The following is an 18575-nucleotide window of genomic DNA, read 5'->3' on the forward strand; positions in this document are numbered from 1 at the left end:
CAGTTTCTGCTTGTGACACATTTTACTCCGCAGAGCAAAGGCAGGTTGACCTTTCTCATTTCACCTTCCCTTACATTTAAGAGATGACCGAGACTAAAAGAGAAATTAAAAATAAGAGCTAAAGAGAAGTTGTCTCTCTCCCCAGAGCTGGGACACACCACCCACGTGCCGCAGGCCGCTCCAGGACGTTGGAAGTCAGAGGGATGCCCCGTGGAGGGGCTGGAACTGCAGTGTAGTGTGGTACATCCTGTGCAAGGAACGCAGCTCGGCCACACGTCCCCGTGTACCCGCGGTCACCTCGCTGAACGCTTCACCCAATCCTCCTCCACAGCTCCAGGTAGTTCCAGCAGGAAGAACAGAATTCATTTCCCGTGCCTGGTCTCTGTACACTCCAAAACAAATGTTCCTAATGCCCAAACGCCCCATGGAGCTCTCAGCTCCCTGGGAATGGAACAGCAGATCCCTGTGTGCCATGCTCTGAGCCCCATCTCCACACCTGGTTCCGAGGAAGACGCACAGCACCCGGTGAAGGCCCCGCCCTGTGTGCGGGGTCAGCACTGACCCCCCTCCACACAGACTTCCTCCGGCCCTGCCCCGTGGCACGAGGAGAGAAGGGGGCTGTGTCAGTGCCATCCTCCCCCGCGAGATTCCCACACGCTGGAACGCTAACAATGACAATTAGGAGTTAGGTAGGATAAGGTTGGGACTGTGCACCAGGCCCGCTCGGGCACCACGAGTTCTGTCAGCGCCGTGTCCGTGCTCAGAGCTTCCTCTCCCGGAGTTTGTTCCCGTTGGGCTCATCCAGCAGGGCTGAGTGTCCATCCCCGTTGCTCAGGCATTTGTCCTTCTCGTGCCTGTGCTCCTGCTTCTGCCGCCGGATCTCCTTGTACCGCAGGGTGATGTCCCTGCAACACACAGAGCACACAGCTCCAGCCTGCAGGAAGAACGGCAAGGGAACCTCTCCACACGGAGCTTCCTGGGGATAACAACTCACTGGAGCCTCTGGCTGGGCATTTCTACAATTGCTCATGGCACTGATTCACTGGCAGTTTGTGTTTCTGGCTGGTGTCCTGGTTCTTCCCACCTCTTCCAGAGCACAACAGCCAATCCTGCCGGAGCAGCCACTGCTGCTCCCTCCACAAAGCACTGCACTTCAAACAATTGTGGAATGGTTTGGGTTGAAAGGGATCCTAAAACCCATCCTGTTCCACCCCCTGCCATGGGCACCTTCTGCTATCCCAGGCTGCTCCATCCAACCCGGCCTTGGACACTTCCAGGGATCCAGGGGCAGCCACAGCTTCTCTGGGCAGCCTGTGCCAGAGCCTCAGCACCCTCATTTTTCCCCACACTACACCCAACTCTGCTCTCTGTCAGTCCAGAGTCACTCCCCCTTGTCGTGTCCCTCCAGCCCCTGATATGCAGTCCCTCTCCAGCTTCCTTGTAGGTCCCTTCCAATACTGGAAGGCAGCTAATTCCTTAGGCCCTGTGCAGCTGCTTTCCATGATCCAGACAGGAAACTGCCAGGATCAGGCCCAGGGGACTCCCTGTTTATTTCAGAACTTGCACCCACCCAGGAGAGCTGTGCTCTCTCCCCCAGGCAGTCCCAGGGAGCACATTTGAGGATGGGGGTTGAACAAATCCTCCTGAAACCTTGGCCAGCCCCAAATGCAGCCCCACTCACCGGATGAAGAAGCGCCAGGCTGTCCAGGTGAGCACCAGGATAATCCCCAGGATCCAGCACTGGGTGATGTAGAAGGGCAGGGAGAGGGTGAGCGTGTAGGGATCGTACTTGACAACGATCAGGAACTCCGTGGCAGTAATAGCAGCAACCAGCCAGGCCTGCTGGCCCAGCTTCTTGTGGAACTTCCTGCAGGAGAAACACAGACAAAAACATCTCATTGCTGTAAAATTGGGGATGTGGAGAAATCTGCACAAAAAGACAGCTGGGGCAGTGACTTCATTCAGCTTTGCACAGTCCTACAAGTCCAGTTCAGATCACACATGCACTAAGGCTCTGCACTAAGACACTTTCATGTTGGTGTTACTTCAGTTTCCTCTCAGAGGCTCTAAAAGCAAAAAAAGTTAAACTTAATCACCACACAATGCAGAGAAGTGTCCCCATTCCCAGGTAAATCCACATGAAACAATTCTCTGACCAGCCTGAGACCAGCTGATGTTCAGGGTATGGTTCCAAACAGGAGCTTACTACATGTGAGGCCCAGAGCCATATTTGACACCAAAGTGTAGTTCAAGCTACACCAAACCATCCAAATACACTAGGAAAAATATGGAATAAATCAAATGTAGGTGAGTACTGATGAAGAGGGGATGAGTGCATTCCTTCTTAAAAGGTATCCTGCCCGGATCAGCTCAGATAAAAGGGCTGCAGAAACTGCTCCGGTGGTGACAGATTAAATGGGCAGAGACCAGCCCTAACCCACAGGCAGAGAGATGAAAAGAGAAGCAGCAGATCTCTCACAGGGAATTCCAGTTGCTGGGATGATGAGAACAGCTTTCTGCTCTGCTGGGTTGCTTCCTACTCTGCCATCCTTTTCCTGACAACAGAATCAAAGATAACCCCAACACAAGAGCTGGGCAGCCCCTAAGGCTGCCGAGGAAGAGAGCTGGTTTCCTGCCCTAATATTCAGGAAAGATGCAAAAGATTTTTCTTGTGATCAAGGAGATAAAAATTCATGGCCTTGATGCAGACTCCTTGGAGGTGATAGGAAGACTCCAATCAGGAATGTGTGACTAAGTCAAATGCTTCAAGTGCATCAAGACACTCCTGGTCAGGAACATTTCACACATCCAGTCCTCGGGAACTCGGAGGCAGCGTGTGGCGTGTGAGGGCTGGAGAAAGCTTCACCCCTCTTCTGGGACTATCACAATTCCAGGCACTACATTGTCACCATGCTCAGTCCAAGGTCCTGCAAGCAAAGCCCCACAACTGCCTGCGGATACTCAGAACGCTGAATGGGAAAAAGAATTCTTCACATTGGAATTTTACTGCTCTCTAGACCCAGCATTGCAGGGCTGGCTGAAGAGACCTCATCAGTTCATCCCAGACAATCCCATCACCACCAGACAAGGCAGTGAGCCATGTTTTTGTCAAGGAAGGGCAATGGAATATTCCAATCTTTGAGCATTAAGAGTTTCCAAAAGGAAGAGGTCAGCAAGGTTTCCCATGTGATGTAAGCCAGGAGCCTCTGGTACAGCCTGCTCTCCCCAGCAGGAATGATGCACTGACTTTTGTAAATAGAACCACAGAGCAAATCATGCTTCCCCTGCTCTTCCCCTACAACACCACGGGAGGAATCCTGAAGGATCCTTGGCTTGAAATGATGTGCAAGTGATGCTGGTAGATGGGGGCAGATCCTCTCTGCCTGGATGGCCTGGAACGCAGGAAGGAATTACAAAACCCTCCGCAGAGGTGTCAGGTAAGAGCAGGTGCTCAGCTCTGCCCTTCTGCAGGAGCAGCCTAATGTCAGCTCTGGGGGGGCATCAAGCAGAGCCAGGAACCCCAGGATGTGGGGGCAGTCACCTCCCCCAGCAGGGAACACGGCAGGAGGTGGTGGCAGTGATGGGGACGTGCAGCTCGGGATGAGCTGCTCCAGCTCGTGGAAAGAACAGCAACAATCGGAGCCCGGGATAAGGCACTTGCCAGGGATGGCTCTCCCGAATTCCAGTGTTATGCCACATGGTTGGACAGAGGGCAAAGGAGCTTTTCCAACCCCAACACAAGAAGATGAATGGTGCTAAGGAGAGGAGCTCAGCAGCAAGGCAGAGTCTCTTCTTACCTGTGAGTTGGAGGCACGTCCCAAACCAGTAGGTCCAACACCAAGGGCAGGGCATCCTGTCCCTGCGGAATGTCCTGAATTCCGACTAAGCAATGTGGGCTGGCCCTTCTTCCCAGTTCTAGGAGTCAAAGCCTTGCAAGGGAAACTGATCTTCAGACCATGTTGGAGCCCTAAATTCTGAACACAGACACTTTTTTGCGTTGGTCAGCGACAGACAATGAACACCCCTGGAAGCCAGGCGGTGCCTTAGGCTGAGGATGTGGGTTCAGGCAGGTTGTGACATTAAAAGAAAAGGTGATTTTGAGAACAAAGCTTTCTCAGCTCTCACATGGTCTGCAGAAACAAAAGCAGCGAGGACAAATATGATGCTGAGGTGGGAACAGTCTCAAGTACATGCACTGCTGTGTGTGGTGCCTCGCCTGCAGCACATCCTGCTACCGAGGGCCTCTGACCTGCAAGAGGATGCCAGAAGAGCCCCAGAGGGCCAGGGGGAAGACAGCTCAAGGAAAGAAGTGCCTTTAAGAATCACATTTTTTTAGTCTGGGCCCCGATGTCCCCAGAGGGCACATCCAAAGACTGCAGATCCTGGCTCTCGGTCTGGAATCGGAGCGCAGCGCTCCTCTGCCCACGAGCCAGGGGCACTCCAGCTCATTTCCACATTCCCTTCTCCACAGAGAGATCATTTACCAGACACTGAGGCTAACACAGTGCACTCACAATGCCCTTAACAACAGCTGCTCTCTGACCAGGGGGAGTGAGAGTGGTAGGTCTAAAACAAAGGAACACGAAGCGGATGCTTTGGGATTAGGCCTTTTTGTCCCTGACAAGCTGAACTGAACTGGTGCCCGAGATGGATGCCAGCAAGCTGGAGCAAGTTCAGAACAAAGCACGTGGAGCTCGACATGGGAAGTACAGAGAGGTGGGGCTTACGGGTCGTCCATGAAGTCGTAGATCTCCCTCATGGCCACTCCTCCCACGTTGACAAAAAACACGAGGCGTAGCAGCACCAAGTAGTGTTCAGGGGGCATCCACAGCACAAACTTCAGGTAAAACGTGTTCAGCTCTGCCAATAAAAACTGGGAGAAGGGACACTGGAATTACATTTGGAAAATACAACTGGATGGAGCCTGGAATGCCTCTCTCTCCCTGAATGGCTCCCCCTGCACATTTATCAGCCCTGCTCAATATCACTGAGTGAACCATCAGCACCAACCCAAAACCAACTGGGTTTTTAAACATTTCCTCTACTTTGGAAGAGGCACTAAAAACCACAACAAAAAGCTGGACAAGCAGTACCCTCAAATTTCAAGCAAGTTTTTGAATTTCAAACAAAGAGCCCAAAGTACCTGCACAAACACTGAGGGCAAATCCCAAAAGCACAGCTTTTCCTTTCCCTGTCCTCTAAAATCCAGCTGAGGGAGCCCCACCATAACAAGAGGCATGAGCTGCACATCCTGGGGGGCTGGGCTGGGTTGTTTTTTCTCAGTTATGCAAACTCACCCTCAAAGCCAACTTGGGACAGTTGATTATAAATTAAGAGCAAAATGTTCTCTCCAGCAATGTGCTGGCAATGTGCTTAAGGGAGCAGAGAGACACCAGATTGTCACTTCAAAAGAAGTGATAACAAAGGGCATTAAGCCTTGCTGAAGCTCAAGGAGTGAGCCAGAACCTGAAGCTGAAGTTGGGATGTGCTAAAAGAAACAATCCCACAGTCCAGTATAAATTCACTGGGATCTCTGTTGCAGCAGCACCTAAATCCCAATTTTTTGGATGCGACCAGCAACGTTTTGGGGAAACATCTATTTTATTTATGCTCTTTTAGTCCTCCCACAAAGCAGGCCTGGTGTGCCATGTGAGCTTGTCCAATGTGTCAGGAATCAGGTGCTGAGAGTTTGTTCTGGCAAAACACAGAGTTCTGTCCTGTGCCACTGAACCTGGTTCATGCCCAGTGCCTCTGGATCACCAGAAGTGTCACGGGGATGGATTTAGTTAAATTTCACAGCTGCTGGGCTGAGATAAGTTTGAGTTGCCCAGAGCAGAGCCAAGTGACATCCCATGGATGGCACAAAGGCCAAAGTCCCCTGGCTGCCAAAGGGGCAGAAGTGGGAAAAAGGCATTTAAACTGCCCAGTTTACCTTCCCTATCTGTGTCACATGGGCAGCAAGTTCAGTTTCACAGGCACAAGTATGAATTTCAGATTTCAGATGCTGCATTCCCAGCATAAAACAATTCCACCCACTCAGGTGCTGTGTGTGCAGTGAAATGTTAAAAAAAAAATTCTAAGAGAATTGAATGATTTAAGCAGGTCTGTGCTTCAGGAGTGAGCTCAGAGGAGCCCGAGGCCTTGGATACAGCCCCTTCCAGCTGCAATGTGACCTGTACCTGCATAAATCCAAGGGATTTGAGCTACTTTCACCCACAGCCAGTGCTTTGGGGAGCAGCAACTTGCTGAGAACTTGAAGATCCCAGTTTATATTGCTCTCATTACCAGCAACAGTGGGCAGCAAGCAAGGGCAACCCTTTCTGCAGTGAATCTGCCACCTGTCCCAGAGACACAGACACAACCCTGTTCTGCAGGACTGGGAAGGGATCCCTCCTGGCCTCAGCTTCAGGAACATCCCCAGAGCTGCAGCTTGAGTCACAGAACCTAGAAGCAGGGGACAGAAGGGCCAGAGTGGTGTCCTCACCACGAAGATGATGCCACAGACTGCGAGCCACCTGCGCAGGCTGGAGGCTGGCTTCCACTCAAACTTCACCCAGCTGTAGGGGGTGAACTGGAACACAATCCTCTTCATCTTGCCTCTGGAAAAAAGCAAAATAACCACTGCAGCCTGAAGGGAAAGCAGGCAAGAGGCATCTGCCAGCATTTCCATTTGAGACACCAGTTCAGATATGCAAAATGCCTCCGTTTACTCCATTAAAATCACAACTTAATGAGAATAGCTCTGAGCTTGTTATTTTAATTATCAATTTAAGCTTTAATATACTACACCCACTGATGTAAGCAGTTCTGCTCTGCTCAGCAAAGACACTACAGAGCACGATGGGTCACTACTGGTACACAACTACAAGGGATTTATTAAATTTTAATTCCCAGTGTCCCAGTTCCTGTGAAGTTCTGGTTACTAGGGAATGCAAAAAGACCAAACAGATCCTTGCTGTGAATGAGAGTATGATGCCAACTTGGATTCCTGCACCTCCTTAAACCATTTCATCAAATAAGCTCCCTTCCACGGGATGCCCTCACTCCCAGCCATCAGGCAATGTTTGGGACACACAGGTGTATTTCCAACAATCCTACTCACAAGGTGAATAAAACTCTCCAACAAACCTCCCTGCAGCAATAAGTCACTGGATCCTGGAGTCACCTGAACACCTGGGAATTCTTTAATCCATATTAACCCAAACAGAACAGCCAAGCTCTTATACAGGGGCCTAGCCTTTGTGCTGTGCCTGTGGAGTTCCCTCCTCCCCAACTTACTTGTAGGTCGGAATGTTCCAGAGCCCTTGCCACTTGTAGGTTTTCAAGGAAAGCCAGGACAGGGTCTTCATCCCACAGTAAATTCCTAACCCGTTACATAAGATCACATCCATTATCCACTGGAAGGAGAAACACAGGAATGATGCTGGGAAAGGAACACTAGAGCTTGGGAAAGGGAATCACTACAGGCAGACCTCTGCATTCCAAGGAGTGTGACAGAGTGTTAATTTCAGGTTTCCTGAAGGCTAAAAAGCTTGGCTTGATGTCTCTAATAATGCACTGACTTTTGGAAATACAACCATGGAGCAAATCACTCCAAGCTTAGGTCTTTCCCAAAATCCATCCAAACACAGACCCAGAGCTGTGTGCCATGACTGCAGGGAATTCTGATCGCTCTAGCACCAACTTACACCTCACAGGAAAATAAAACACAACTTTAAAAAGGTGTCCCTTTAAGCTCACACCAAGTTTTGCCTTTCTCTGAATTTCAGACTTTATTGCTTTTATTTCCTTTATCAGCAAATATTTGAAAATGATCAGGTACAGCTTTAGATTCTCCCTCTGGTGTGAAACGAACCCAAACAAATATTTAACCACGTCCAAGTGTTTGTAACACACAAAATTATAGAAATGGTGACAAGCACGTCACAAACTCAACAGGGAACAGTCACACACGTGACACAATTCAGCTCTCATCACTTCCTAGCCCTCCCTGTAAAATCTGTATTCCCAAATAAACCCTGATCCCTGCAGTACATACGTGATCCCACCAGCATTCACTGAAGTTTGGGAGCTGGTGCTCCAGGCTGTACTCCAGGAACTCAAACATGACACTGATGATCATGCACATCCACCAGTCCCGAATCATCAGAGTCTGAAGGGAGAAAAAAGTCTTTTAAACAGCTGCTAAAAAACATCTACAGTTGTAGATCTTGTCTCCAGTATCCAGAAAAGGATCAGGAAACTCAGGACAATTTTATTTTCGTGATATGATGGTCTAAGTGTTCACAGGCCTCTCAACTTATCAACATTACCTGCACAAGAGACAGGACTGACACTGAAGAAAATCACCTCCACCCCAGCCAAAACCAGCACAGGAATACAGATTATGATAAATTCTGGTAAAATGGGATTCAGCAGGAGGGAAATGAGTTTAATGCATGGAATTACTGGGTGCTCAACCACCACAGGCAGCATCATTCTCACACTGCTCTGAAAAGGCTTTGCAGAGCCTTTTATGGGCTCTAAACGACTCCAAAGCCACAATAATTTCTGATGAATGAGGCCCATTCATTCTCAATATTGCCATACTGGTGCTTTGAGATTTGGGGAAAAAATCCAAACACAAGCCCATCTCTGTATTTTGAGATAACACATTCAACCTCCAGCTTTTAATAGAGAAATTGGTTAATATTTAACATATTTAAGGCAAAAATATGCTATGGCCCAGAGGAAATCCAGCAGCCAGTCTCCTTCCAGTTGGACAGCCCAGTTTCTAACACAATTCTCTTGGGAGAAAAGGATCCAAGTTTTCCAAATTTAGAATTCAGTTCATTAAAAGAAGAAGCTGAAGTCCAGGTCTCCCTACGCCCAGCAAATTCACCTCTGGTTTTGAGGTGAACCACTCACAGAACACACCTGCACTTTTAAATGAAAATACAAACCAACAGCTCCAGCTTGTTTTAGAACAGCCAAGCTCTGTCTGTTTGTTATTTAAGCAGCAAACCCAAACAAGGTCTGCAGGGGGCAAAATCGCCTGAGTTAGTCAGTCTGCTTGGGATAAAAAAGGTAATATTTAGACCAAAGTAATCAGCAAAACACTGTTGAATGTGCTGGCAGAGACAGACACAGATGGAATTCCTCCTGCAGTTGCTTGATACCAACTAAAAAGTAACAAGAATTAAACCACTGCCCATTTAATGGTTTAAAATCCTGATCTGATGCCACTGGGAAAGCAGCAGTAACACCATCTGCCTTTGGGAATATCACTGTCACTGCCAGCCCCACACTTCCAAAGGTTGTTCCAGCATTTCTGTTGCTACAGGAATTAAGTTCTTTATTGATCTGACCCCAGGATGAATCCCTGTGGAGAAAGGAAGGAGCCTGTTGATGCAACAAAACTCTGGAAAGAAATGAGGTGGCCTAACATGGGCAGGAGACAGAAAAAAAAAGGGGAAAGAGGCTTTTCACATATTGATATGTATTTTCACGTATTACAAACAGCCTGGTTTAACTGACCACAGCCTGGCACCACAAAAGCAGCAGCAGTGAGGCTTTGGGAGCAGAGTTACCAAGGTGAAATGAGCCATTCTTACCTTCAGGTACCACCCAAAAAAGTGAGCAGGAACAAATCCATCCAGCTTGTCCTGAAAACCAAAAAGAGAGTGAGGGTCACAGCCTTTTTATATTTTTTTCCTCCAAGAAAAATGCAGCAATAAACGTCTGTTTTTCCCACACATGAATACTTGCACTCCTTCATCAGGAAGGATTTTAGCAGAGCTTCTTAAATCTTAGCCCTGCCAGTCCCTGGACACAATGCCTTTCCCTCTACCTCTTTAAGATCCCAGTTATTCCAGTTTTTGAGGCACTGAAGATTTACAGGGTAGACCCAAAGGATGTGGGTGCTCCTCACTCCATGCAATCAGGGAGCTGTAAATAACCATCATCCCTTTGCCCTGGAACTTCTGCCAGTGAGAAACCTGATGGCTTTTAGGACTCTGAAAAGTCCTGCACTAGTGGAAGGTATCCTTGCCCACGGCAGGAGGTGGGGTTACATCATCTTTCCAACCCAAACCATTCTGGGATTCTGTGGTGCAGCTTTAGGGCTTTGTGCCTCGGGGTGACTGAGGAGAAGACTCCTCAAGCACACGAAGAAATCCAAACTCAGAGGGGAAAATGTGACACCAAGGAGCTGAGAAAGAAGAGCAGCTGAACAGTTCAGCCCTGGGCAATCAGGTAATTGGGATCCAGAGAGACACACCCCCACCTGATGGACAGGAAAGGTCAAGAGAAGAGAAATAAAGAGGCTGGAGAGTCAGTCACAGGCTGTGCTCTGATTCAGCACTCAGCCAGACTCACAACTGCATTTTGAAGAGTTCAATTAAGCAGCTTTTTACCCAAAAAATAGCCTCATGAGTGAGTTTATTCCTTACCCAGATGTTGTGGAAGGGATCAGTTCCATTGCCAGGGTCATAAATCAGGCAGTTGCCCCCATAGTCCCTCTCTGGCAGAGGAACCCCTAAATGGGGGTCGATGTACTTCATGAACTGCCTCCCGTCCTGCACGGTCTGCAAGGGAACACAGAAACTGGGATCCCCTGAAGGATTCACACACAGCAGGCACAAACAGAATTAAAGCCAACACTGATCTTCAAATCAACCCTTTTTCAAATTTGTTGAGGAACAAGTCTTGAAATAAAGCCAGGCCTTGAGCATCCCACACACACACCTGACTTGGAGCCTTTAATCCTAAATATTAAGGGAAAAAATAGCTACAGAATGACCTTAAAGATGAAAAATCAGCGATCTTTAACACTTTACCCCAAGCCACTCCTTTGTGCTCCCCATCTCTCCCAGAAGCTTCACACAGCTCATCCTTCCCAACACCCATTTCCAGTAAGGTCCCACGCAAACAGCAAAAAGAAATTATCAAAATGACCAAAATGTGAACTCATCTGTCACTAAATCAGCCACACATTTGCTGAGCATTTATTTCCCAATGGAATCACCCAGTGTTGTGGTCAAGGCTCGACCCTGGAACATCTGTGACAGGCAGGAAAGCTGGACAAAGCCAAAATTAATTAACAAAGCAATAATAAAATTACAGAATAAACTGCTGGAGTCACATGAACTATGGGAGAAGTTTCAGCCACGAACAAGCTTGGATTTGCTGTCAGGAAGTTCAGCCACCTGCAGACTCAGCAGAATTTAACCTTATTTAAACCTGGGCAAGGCAATGATGTATTTTAGTAAAGAGCTGAGCAACAGCAGGGAGTTCCTTAACCACTAAATCTCTGCTGACACCACACGCTGCCACATGGAAGAAAAGCCATCCCAGGCTTTTCTGTTGGAATTCAGAACAACACCAGTACAACCAAAAAAAACAAAACAAAACAAAAAAAAAAAAAAAAAAGCATTCCCCACCCTTCTTTAACACAAAATGATTTTTAAAGCTGTCTGATGAGTATATTGTCTCAACATATTTAATTTTAACTTCTGAGATTTGTAAAAGTCAGAGGGAAGTTCTCTGTTTACTAAAGGACAAGATATGGTAAAATGTTTAATTTGGAAGCACCAAGGGCACATCTTTCTATGAAAAGCTTCCTCCTAAGCTCCTGCCACCACACAAAGCTGGGTGTGAAGTTTTGGTTTATTGCAAAACCCCCACACCTACAAAGAACCTGTCACTCCAGGTAAAAGGTATTTCCAAAGGTGATACCAGGTGACTTCCCCCCAAGTCACACATGGCCGAGCAGGGCAGAGACTGGACGGTGAAACACCAACTCCTGAACATGAACTCCCTCACCAGCACATCTAAAACCACTTCAACACGGTGTCTACCCTGACACGGTGACTGGAGGTCAGAGCAGGTGAAATATTTTTATATTATCATTTCCATCAGCCTCATAGTGTCATTAAACACCTAATGATTCCATCTCACAAAAACAAGCATCTCCTGTAGTCAGCAGGAAATAAAACACTACAAAGGAGTTGATTCCCACATGGAAGTGGCATTTAGGAGCTGGAGGTATCAGTCACTTACCTGGAAGAGGATGAAGATGAGGAAGAGCTCATAGACCACGCTGACACACAGCCAAAACCTCCAGTAAGCTGCAGAGAGACACAGGGGATGTCAGCAACTTTGGAGCAAACCATAAATTAACTATTCATTTATTTCAATATCACAGGATCCTGGAAAGCTTTGTGTTGGGAGGGACCTAAAGCCCATCTCATTCCACCCCCTGCCAAGGGCAGGGCCACCTTCCACTGTCCCAGGCTGCTCCATGCCCAACGTGGCCTGGAACACTCCCAGGGATGGGGCAGCCACAGCTTCTCAGGAAACCAACTCCATTTCAAGAGATGCTCCCACCACAGAATTATAATTCCAAGCTCCCAAGCACAGTGCTCCCCAGCCTCCCTCAGAGACACAACCAGAAAGGAGCTCCAACTCCCACACAGGCTGCTGTGTTAAGTTTGCTGGAATTGCTCAGGCACTGAACCTGCATCTGGGAGAAGGGATCCAGATCCAGAACACTTCAACCCAACAAACTCAGCAGTTAAGAAGCGGAAGGAAGGGAACGTGCCACCTGCAATGCCTTCCAGCAGTCCTTGGAGGAGAACCTGATCCTTCCTGAACGTTCTCCTTGGTCTCAGGTGCCCTGACCTGTCCAACCTTGGCTGCACCAGACACACCCAAGGCAGGCTGGAGTCATGTCCGGCAGCCCAGCTTCGGCCTGAGGACAAGGTCGTGTCCCCACGGGGCAGAAAGCATTTCAAAACCCCAAAGATAATCCCACTTTTACTTGCAATGAAATTAAAAACAAGCAGACCAAAGGTTCAGCAGGTGCTGGATGCAAGGGCTCTCCATGAGAAATGCCATGCAAAGCTCAGCTGCTGGGAGCCCTCCCCAGACGTGTGATTACAGATCTGCACACACCCAGCGACACCTGAATCCAAAGGGTGCCCAAATTACAGTGTCTGCACGCTTCCAGCTCTCCTGACAGGCTCAGCCCTTGGGTCACAGGCCATCCTGGATGTGTTTTCACATCCTGTGCTCCACGGGCTCATCCATGCCCTGATCCATCCAGAGCCTGGCTGTTGTTCCATGCAGTGACTACTGGGCTCTGAACTCCCTCAGTGTTTCTGTTTCCTGCCATGCAGAGCCAGGGTGGGTACAGACACAGCTCCAGCAGTTTTCCCTACCCAGATCCAAAGCTTCCACACAAGGGAATTCAGGAAAACTCCCAACATTCTGGGTGGACACTGAAATTCCAGAAACATCACGCAGCACCCTCGGGATGAGACCTGCCTTCAGGTGTTTCCTGGTTATAAATGGAGTTCTCCTTCCTCAGGTCTATGGGGAGAGGAATCCCAACAGGGTTTGCCAGGAAACCAAGACCCTCAAGCCTGCCTTGGGAATTTCTCTCTGTTAATTCCAAGGCAATGTAGGCACTTTGATGTTCAAAGCAGGGCCAGGCATAAATTACACAAGAATGAAACAAACAGAGGCTTACAACAGAGTTATCAACTCCCCACTGAACTCCCCACTGAACTCCCCACTGAACTCCTCAGGAGATGTTTTCTCCCAAAACATGGCTGTATCCAGTTCAGCCTCAAGTAGGAAATAAATCATTTCAAAAATCCCAAAACCCAAAACAACAAAGAAATAATAAGAAAAAATAATAAAAAATACCAACAAACTCCACACATTTTTTAAAGCAGCCTCTGACATCATCATTAAAAGAGACTACAATGTGGAAGGTGAAACCTTTTTGCAGCAAACCTGCTAAATTAATTTCATCAGAATCACCTATTTTACACTTCTGGGAAATAAAAAAGAAAAAGGTAAAATAAAAAAGGCAAGTGTGGCCTGCAGAACAGCAGTTCAGAGCTCTGTGACAGCTCTCACCCACTTGACTATGCAAAATGTATCTTAGGAAAAACCAAACAGCAAAAAAAAAAAAAAATCCTCCATTGTCACAGGATTATTTGGAAGAGAGAAGCCTCTTCCCAAGCTCTTCCCATGTTCAAGCCAGCAGGGAGAATTAGCCTTTCATCACCACACTTCTCCCACCTTTAAATGTCACTGCCAGATACCTAAAAATGACGTTTATTCTAACCCATAAACCTTGCACCAGAGATTTTACAATGCTCACAGTCAGCAAAGTGACAGATTGGTCCTGAAAGTGATGTAGACACAGAAAGCAGAGAAATCTAAATCCTTGTCTGAGATTTTATTCCCCTCTGTACACAGAGCTGTGGCAGCTGCAGAGCAGGCTCAGCAAAAAAAAAAAAAAAAGAAGGTAATTAAAAATTGAGATCTGGTTCTGATTTAGTGCTGTGGTTTCTCCCCAGCTCACAGAGGTCCCTCAGAGGTTCTGAACACACTCAGCACCTGCACCCCAAATATTTTCAAGGCTGTACAAACATTGTTCTCTCTCCTGCTGGGTCAGGCTCAGCTTTAGCTGTAAGGTTATTTTTGGCACATCTCCAACACTTGTTTTCCTTTAATTGACTTGTCATGTTGCCTCCTCCAAACAGGGCTTTCCTCCTGAGCAAGGAGGACTCCACTAATCATTGACACACCTGATAACCCAGTGATTCCTGTGATCAAACATTAAACTGCTGCCTTGCAGGGATTTGGGAACAGGGCATGAACATCCCAGCAAGCTGAATCCAACCAGCCTCTTTCCCCACTTCTGCTCAGAGTCTGGCCCACTCTGCCTGAGGGACTAAATGAGTAAAAAATACAAAAATCTGGGTTGTTTGCCCAAGGAAAACACTTGTTCTGGAGCTGCTCCTTCCAGTGTCACCAGTGCTGCCCTTGCCTGGTTCCTGCCTGCACATTCCCAGCTATCCCAGCCCTCAATCCCACAGGTTACTCCAGACCCTCACATTTTACTCTCCCAACAGCTCATCCTGTCACACAGCCTGTATTAAGTCAAAACAACTCCTGGCAAAGGCTGGGAATATTAAAAGCTGCTTCTCAGGGCATTAATAACTGTCATGGAAAATTTCTCTGGAACGACAGCGTGGACATTTTATCTTGACAGAGGCAATAAAGCATCCCTGGGCTCCTACAAGGGCAGGCTCCAGAAAAGGAGCTGGCAGGGAGAAGGAAGAATAGCTCTTATCTGTAAATCCTAAGGAGACAGGCTACTGATGCTTGCTGTATCCAGGATCAATTCTACCAGGAAATGCTCCCCAAATTTGGCTGTTCACCCACCAATAAACAAATGGATCCTCAAGCAAAGTTTAAGATCTGTCCCTTGCACTGTACTGTTCCCCTGGGGCTAAAGCAGTGAAGGTTTGGATAGAATCACAGGCAGTGGAAAATGGGATAAAAGCAGGGCAAGTTGGTAAAGTTTTGTCTGAACAATCATACCTACTTATTTCCATGACAATCCTACATTTCTGAATTACAGGGAGGCAACTGGTGTCTGTCCATGTAGCAAATTATTAAACTGCAAAAAACATGTGTGGAATCAGTAGGGAAATGGCAAAGCTGGATGAGCCCCTGGCTAAAGTTGGGAATGCTGAGAAGGCAGCCAAAAAAAAAAAAATAAAGCCACCAGTCTGGACAGGTGCCACACTAAAGTAGTGACTGGGATCAGTTTCTTTAATGGCCTTAATGAAAAGTAGGTTAATGACACATAGCAGGAGCAGCAGGGAAGGGAGGCACAGCAGAGAAGAAGATCCTGAGGGACTGGAGAGACAGAAGAGCTCCTAACACAGCTTCACACTCTGGAATCAGGAATTTGGGAAGCACCACATTATCACAAAAATCCCTAAAATAACCCTGCAGCTCTGGAGAGGACATTTGAAAGCAGAAAGCTCAAAACAAAGCCAGAACGTTATGGGGAAATGTTACCTTGAGGGCAAGACTAAAAGCCAAACTTCCCTGCTTTGTTCGAGGGAATAAAGCCAGCCCAGACAAACCCCTAAAACCCGGGTGCACCCAAGTGTCACTGGTGCCCTCAAAAGGAGCATCTGCTTTTACAGAGGAACCACAATTAACTGGAAGAGAAGGAAACAACAAAACCTGCTATTTAATAAGAGAGGCAAATTTAATAAAGCCCCAGGTTTGCAGAGGTGTGCTGAGGGCACCTCTCTGGAACCACACCTACTTTGGCTGAGGGTTGTGGGGTGGCTGCTGGGTTAAATTTCTGGCATAAAACCCAGCTTTATTTGGCTGTAGGAGAGCCCAGTGCTTTCAGGAATATCATTTAAGCCTATATGAATTCCCTTAATTCTTCCTCTTTCAACAATTCACATCTAAAAATAGGCAAAATATCAAAGCCATTTAAATATTTTCATGTTTCACCTGCTATTTCATTACCTGGAAGAGGTTTGTGCTGTGCTTTCAAATGCTTTCAAGACTTCCAGTCTTACAAGAAACCTTTAAAATCATAAATCAAGGGCCTCTAATCTCCCATGGAAAAGGGACATGGAGCTAAGGAAGTGCTCCTGCACTGCATACAAGGTCACAAGTGTAGTCCCAGCACAGAGAGGAGGAAAAAACGAGGATAAACAGGGGAAGTTCAGGTTTAAGAACCTGGCAGTTGTCACAGAGCTTTTTAGCAACAACAGGAAGCCAAATCAGGGAGATCCAAACAGATCTCCAGGCTCCATGGAAGCCCAGCAGGGTGGTTATGGAGGAGCCTCCATGATCAGTGTGCAGTGCTGAGGAACCCATGATTATTGAAATTACAACTTACCTCCTTCTCCAGGCAACACAAACATTTACCTCCCTCACAGGTCAGGCAGCTCCTCAGGAGGATTTGAGTGAGCCCAGCAAGATGAATTACCTGGGTGAGGTCTTGAGAATGGTCCATCTTTAGCTTGTGTCACCCCGAAACACAAGAAAACCAAAATACTGGCGACGATTCCTCTGCAAGGAAAAACAGAACACTCTGGTTTATTGCCTCATCCTCCTCCTGAGACTGCAAATTATGTTCTCTGATGTCAGAAATGTCTGGGACTTGTTCTTTAACTGCTGAATGTGTCCCTCTTAAATAGGTCCAGACACCATCCAGAAAAAACAGACAAAAAAAAGCCGAGGATCACAGCAAGTCAAACACTTCCCTGTGTCTGGGAGCAGCTTTTATTCCCACTGGCTCACAAAGACACACAGGATTTAACAGTGAGACAGCTCTCACTGCTCCACTACATTTCCATGGAATTTAAAAAGGAGCTGTCAGACTTGTCACCACTCCAAAACAGCTTCTTAACCAATTAAAGACAAGCAGGAGCTTTCCAGACCACCCCAGCACTGCTGCTATTTCAAGAGCTGGAACCATAACACAGAGCCTAAGGAACATAACAGAGATTTTAAATAAAAATAAATGATCAGACCAGAAGCCCAAATATACCAAAGACCTATGACCCTGGGCATGTTCCTTTAGTTTTAATGGATTAAATGGCATTAATAAATCCAAAAGTGCTCTTTTTACTGCACCTCAACTCCCACTGGATCCTGCTTGCTGTCTCATATCACCTGCTTAAGAGCTGTCTGAAAGGATGGACAACTGGGAAAGAGCTCATTCCCTGTTTTCAGAAAATGATGCAACCCCTGACTGCAAATAAAATGGCTCAGTCTGCAGAAGTCGCACAATATACCCAGTAATTTTGTTGCCAGAGAGAAAATTTTGTTGCCAGAAGCAACAGGAGAGACTGACTGTTTGTGCTTTAAACATGTCAAAAAACCTTTCAAAATAAAAGACTAAAGGATTTACAGAAGCTATTTTGTAACATTTACCTCTGATCATAAATGTTTGTCCTTCCTGAAAATAAAAATGGGGTTTAGTTAACAGATGTAACTCAGTAATTTTGCTTGCTTTAAACACTGGGAAGCACACCAGAATTAGGTGATGAATGGGTCTGTGAATAGACAGTTCCATGGGGATTTCCAAAGATCTGGAGGGCAAAACCCTTTCAGCTGACCTCCAATAATGAGAATATTCTGCTTTCTGAGTCCCTGGCTACATCTGGAAGCTTCAGTCCTGTGTGGTGTGACAACCCCATCCCAGCTCAGCCATGAACTGAGGGGTCCAGACCACTGCTCTGGGCTTGGGAGGGCTGTCTTCCCAAAGGTGGAATTCAAATCCTGGATCCAAATCACCACAGGAGCTTAGCTGTGCTCCTTCCTCTAAAACCCACTCTTGGCCCCAGAGCTGCTGTGCTGAAATATGCTGGGGATCCAGATATATGCACTTACTTCAAGTTCACCACAGGAAGTTTGGAAGCAAATCACATATTTGCATAAATAACCACACCAGCTCTGTTATTACTTTTTTTTTTCCTCGGTGGTAACTAAATTTTATCTCTTATCCTCATTAATCTACCTCCTTAGGAAGCTTCCAATGCCTAAGCTGCAGCCTGGCCTGAGGCAGGAATGCTCCAGCACCTGAGAGGGGCTCTCCTCTCCTCTCCTCACCTGGCTGGACACAACCAATGGATTTTCCTGAGCAGCAAATCAGGAAGGCACAAAATAACAAAGTGTGCCCGCAAAAATCATTTTAGCAAATTAAAAAAAAAAAAAAACATTTAACCAAATTTAAAAAAAAAGGAGAGGCTGGC

At 47.1% G+C, this 18575-nt stretch overlaps 1 protein-coding gene across 1 annotated transcript in view; it reads right to left on the minus strand.

Annotated features, from left to right (window-relative positions):
- PTDSS2 (phosphatidylserine synthase 2) overlaps positions 1-18575 on the minus strand; it is a 29996-nt gene continuing 11421 nt past the window's right edge. The window contains exons 3-12 of the mRNA XM_053946038.1: positions 16805-16887; positions 12040-12107; positions 10431-10565; positions 9594-9644; positions 8039-8152; positions 7279-7397; positions 6485-6599; positions 4728-4873; positions 1682-1867; positions 1-905 (exon numbers count right to left, since the gene is read on the minus strand). Of these exons, the coding sequence (XP_053802013.1) occupies positions 761-905; positions 1682-1867; positions 4728-4873; positions 6485-6599; positions 7279-7397; positions 8039-8152; positions 9594-9644; positions 10431-10565; positions 12040-12107; positions 16805-16887 (1162 nt within the window). The 3' untranslated portion in view covers positions 1-760. The remainder of the gene's footprint in view (positions 906-1681; positions 1868-4727; positions 4874-6484; positions 6600-7278; positions 7398-8038; positions 8153-9593; positions 9645-10430; positions 10566-12039; positions 12108-16804; positions 16888-18575) is intronic.

Source organism: Vidua chalybeata, chromosome 6 (genome assembly GCF_026979565.1).
Source record: "Vidua chalybeata isolate OUT-0048 chromosome 6, bVidCha1 merged haplotype, whole genome shotgun sequence".
In the NCBI taxonomy this organism is placed as follows: Eukaryota; Metazoa; Chordata; class Aves; order Passeriformes; family Viduidae; genus Vidua; species Vidua chalybeata.